The sequence below is a fragment of the Podarcis muralis genome, chromosome 2 (assembly GCF_964188315.1).
Source record: "Podarcis muralis chromosome 2, rPodMur119.hap1.1, whole genome shotgun sequence".
In the NCBI taxonomy this organism is placed as follows: Eukaryota; Metazoa; Chordata; class Lepidosauria; order Squamata; family Lacertidae; genus Podarcis; species Podarcis muralis.
In genome coordinates this window covers 124,216,783-124,220,328 of record NC_135656.1, presented here as the reverse complement: position 1 = coordinate 124,220,328, position 3,546 = coordinate 124,216,783, and the positions used below count along the sequence as shown (strand labels likewise).

The 3,546-nt window shown below is 42.5% G+C and overlaps 1 protein-coding gene across 1 annotated transcript; it reads left to right on the top strand.

The window, feature by feature from the left end:
- Positions 1 to 1,914: 1,914 nt before the first annotated feature.
- LOC144326849 (vomeronasal type-2 receptor 26-like) lies at positions 1,915 to 2,881 on the top strand. The gene has a single exon (XM_077923702.1). It carries the CDS (start codon positions 1,946 to 1,948, stop codon positions 2,879 to 2,881), a length of 936 nt encoding a protein of 311 aa, XP_077779828.1. The 5' UTR covers positions 1,915 to 1,945.
- Positions 2,882 to 3,546: the final 665 nt, after the last annotated feature.

Sequence of the window (3,546 nt, the reverse complement as noted above, 5' to 3'; positions counted from 1 at the left end):
TTTTTCTCAAGGAAATGGGGTGGGGCAAACAAAAACCTTCTCAGACCCATGCCTAGAAGGAATGGTACAAGCAGAAGAAAACACAGGAGAAGTGGAAGTGTAGATGAGCCCTAAGACATATGAAATGAAATGAAGTTTATTACAGTCCCAGACCAGATTCACATACCATACTAAGCAAACATATAACACAATAGAATTAAGTTTGAATTTACAATCGAATATAACGATAAACAATGTGAATATGACAGCTATTAGAAATGTGGTTTAGGTCTTAGTCTCTAAAATAGTACCTAGGGTTTTTATCTGAGGCCTTAGTCTTAGCAAAGCTTGTTCCCTGAGTTTTATGGCAGCCGTGCAAAAATTGGCCACCCTTAGTGTGATCTCTGGATCCTTTTCCTCTATCAGGGATTTTAAGCATTGAGTTTCAGACCCACTTGGAATTTTCTGCATAACAGGGGTGATAAAGACCGAGCGTATATCCTCATAAAAAGGACATCGTAGCAAGACATGAGAGACGGTTTCCACCTCTATCAGACTCGCTCTGCATATGGTTTACCCGCATACCTGCCCTGCAACAAGGCAGCACGTTGAATCTAGCAAGACCCTAAGATATAGAAAAGAGGAATAATAAATGTAGAAACAAGCAAACAAACACACCAAAATAGTATGCATCAAAAGAAAATTGCCTTGGGGTTCAGTGGAGATTGCCTTAGAGTTCAGCAGAATTCAGTACCAGGGTCTTTTCCAAACTCTAGGAACCAATTCCAGATACAGTATACTCCTAACACTTTCTCCTCACTGCACCTTCACACACACACACACACACACACACACACACACACACACACACACACAATTTATCAATCAATATATCCATTTACATCCCCCCCCTTTTTTATCCCCTTCCACCCCCCGGGACTTCCCTCAGCTCCTCTCTCCGGTTTCTTTGCACATATTATCCTCTGCATATTGTAAAATTGTACATATCATTGCCTTTTCTACCACATATTCAACAAATAAATTTGGGGATGTTTATTCAAAACCTGCCAAGGAGTCCAAGTCATTTTGTTGTCTTTTTAAGTAATTTGTAAAAAGTTCCCATTCTTCCTTGAAGTTACAATTGTCCTTGTCACACAGTTTATATGTCAGCTTGGCCAATTCCGCATAGCTCATCTATTTTTCTTGCCACTGTTCTTTCGTTGGGATTTCCTCATTCTTCCATCCTTGTGCTAACAAGACTCTTGCCGCTGTTGCAGCATACATAAATAAGTTTTTTTATTTTTCTTGGCAGGTCTTGTCCTACAATCCCTAACAAAAATGATTTTTTTTTTTTTACAAATGTCATTTTAAACATTTTTTCCAATTCATTATATATCATTTCCCCCAAATTTTTAACTTCTCTACATTCCCTCCACATATGATAAAAAGTACCTTCTTTTTCTTTACATTTCCAACATATGTTTGACCAGGTTTTATACATTTTTGCTATTTGTACTGGTGTGATATACCATCTATACATCATTTTTTTTTTGTCTTACCAATTAGGCTGTGCCTCACTCCAGGTGTACTGAAAGCTGTCGCCCTGGATATGCCAAGGCGGTTGAAGAAGGAAAACCAGTTTGCTGCTATGCTTGTTCCCCATGTGCAGAAGGGACAATCTCCACTCGAAAAGGTGGGTGACTCCTTATCAAGGGCAGAGGGCAGAGATTCATTCAGAGACAGACTCTGGGAGGGACTGAGAGGTATTTCATCATCACCACCATCAGTTTATTATATGTCTCCCATCTAACTGGGTTGCCCCAGCCACTCTGGGTCGCTGTATAGGGTTCTTGCTTTACCTTTTTTTAAATCACCTCCCACAAAAGGAAATCCTTTACCTGCCAAAGCCGAAGGTTAAGAGATGTGTCCCCAGTATGCCGAGAAAGATGTACAATGAAGACTCCAGATGCACCTCTGGACAGATTCAATTTTCTCTTCCTCAGATGCAGGCCAGTGCACCAAATGTCTGGAAGAGGAACATCCAAACCAGGACCATGATCAATGTGTTCCCAAGATCATCACCTTCCTGGCCTATGAAGGGTATTTGGGGATCATTCTGGCTACCTTTACCCTACTCTTATCCTCAGCCACAGGCTTCATTTTGGGAATATTCGTGAAATACAGTGAAACTCCCATAGTCAAAGCCAACAACAGGGACCTTTCTTACATCCTCCTCATCTCCATTCTCCTCTCCTTTTTGTCTTGCTTCCTCTTCATTGGTAAGCCAAGGAAAACAACCTGCCTTCTCCAACAAATGGTCTTCAGCATCATCTTCTCATCTGCTATCTCTTCTGTGTTGGCAAAAACCATCACTGTGGTGTTGGCCTTCTTGGCCACCAAGCCAGGGAACAGGGTGAGGAAATGGTTGGGGAAGAGTCTGGCCAACTCCATTGTCATTTCCTGTTCCACTGTCCAAGTTCTCATTTGTACCATTTGGTTGGGCATCTCACCCCCATTCCCAGACTCGGACATGAGCTCCCAGCCTGGAGAGATCATCCTGAAGTGCAATGAAGGATCTGTGGCCATGTTTTATACTGCCCTCAGCTACATGGGCTTCCTGGCTGCCATCTGCTTCACAGTGGCTTTCCTAGCCAGGAAGCTGCCTGGGGCCTTCAATGAAGCCAAGCTGATCACCTTCAGCATGCTGGTCTTCTGCAGTGTTTGGGTGTCCTTTGTGCCCACCTACCTGAGCACCAAGGGGAAATACATGGTAGCTGTGCAGGTCTTCTCTATCTTGGCCTCCAGTGCTGGGCTTCTGGGCTGCATCTTCATGCCCAAGTGCTACATTATTATACTGAAGCCTGAACTGAACAGGAAGGAGCACCTGACAGCAAAAGAATAAACTAAATATATATAGAGTCTCTGTGTGAAGTCATTTGTCCTTCCATTTGTATGTCCTCAAGGTATTGTCAATACTTTTCAGCAGGTGATGCTGAGTTTTCATGCCATGCTCTGATTATTATAGAAAGGACAAGCCATGGACAACCACAACAACAATTGCTGGCATATTGATAATTTTATATTACAAATTGAAAATGCCACACAGGACCTGGCATCTATATTAAGAGAATATTAATAATTCTGTAGAGCTGATAAATATACCATATGGGAGACTTGAAAGGCAATAATGAGAGGTCAAATAATTCAAAAGCTTCATATTTTTTTTTGGGGGGGGGGGACACACACCAAGGGAGAAAGCACTGAATGATGAGGTTGAAATTGAAAAACTAGAATTTGATAAAAACCTTAAAATAACTGCTCTTAAAATAATTATAGAAAATCAGAGCTACCGTATTTTTCACTCCATTGGACACACCGGACCATAGGAGGGGGAGAACAGGGGAATTTTTTTTTCTTGTTCTCCCCCTCTAAAACAAGGTGCATTCAAGGTACATTCACCCAGGCTTGTGGGGCTGGTGGTGGGGGGAAGCGCTGCTTTCTCCCACCGCCAGCCTCAAAGATCCCTGAAGCCTTTGGAGCGCAGCACCCGCTGCCCTGGAGAGGCTG

What these genes read in the sequence shown, in the direction of transcription:
- LOC144326849 (XM_077923702.1), top strand. Translation starts at nt 1,946, where the DNA reads ATGCACCTCTGGACAGATTCAATTTTCTCTTCCTCAGATGCAGGCCAG.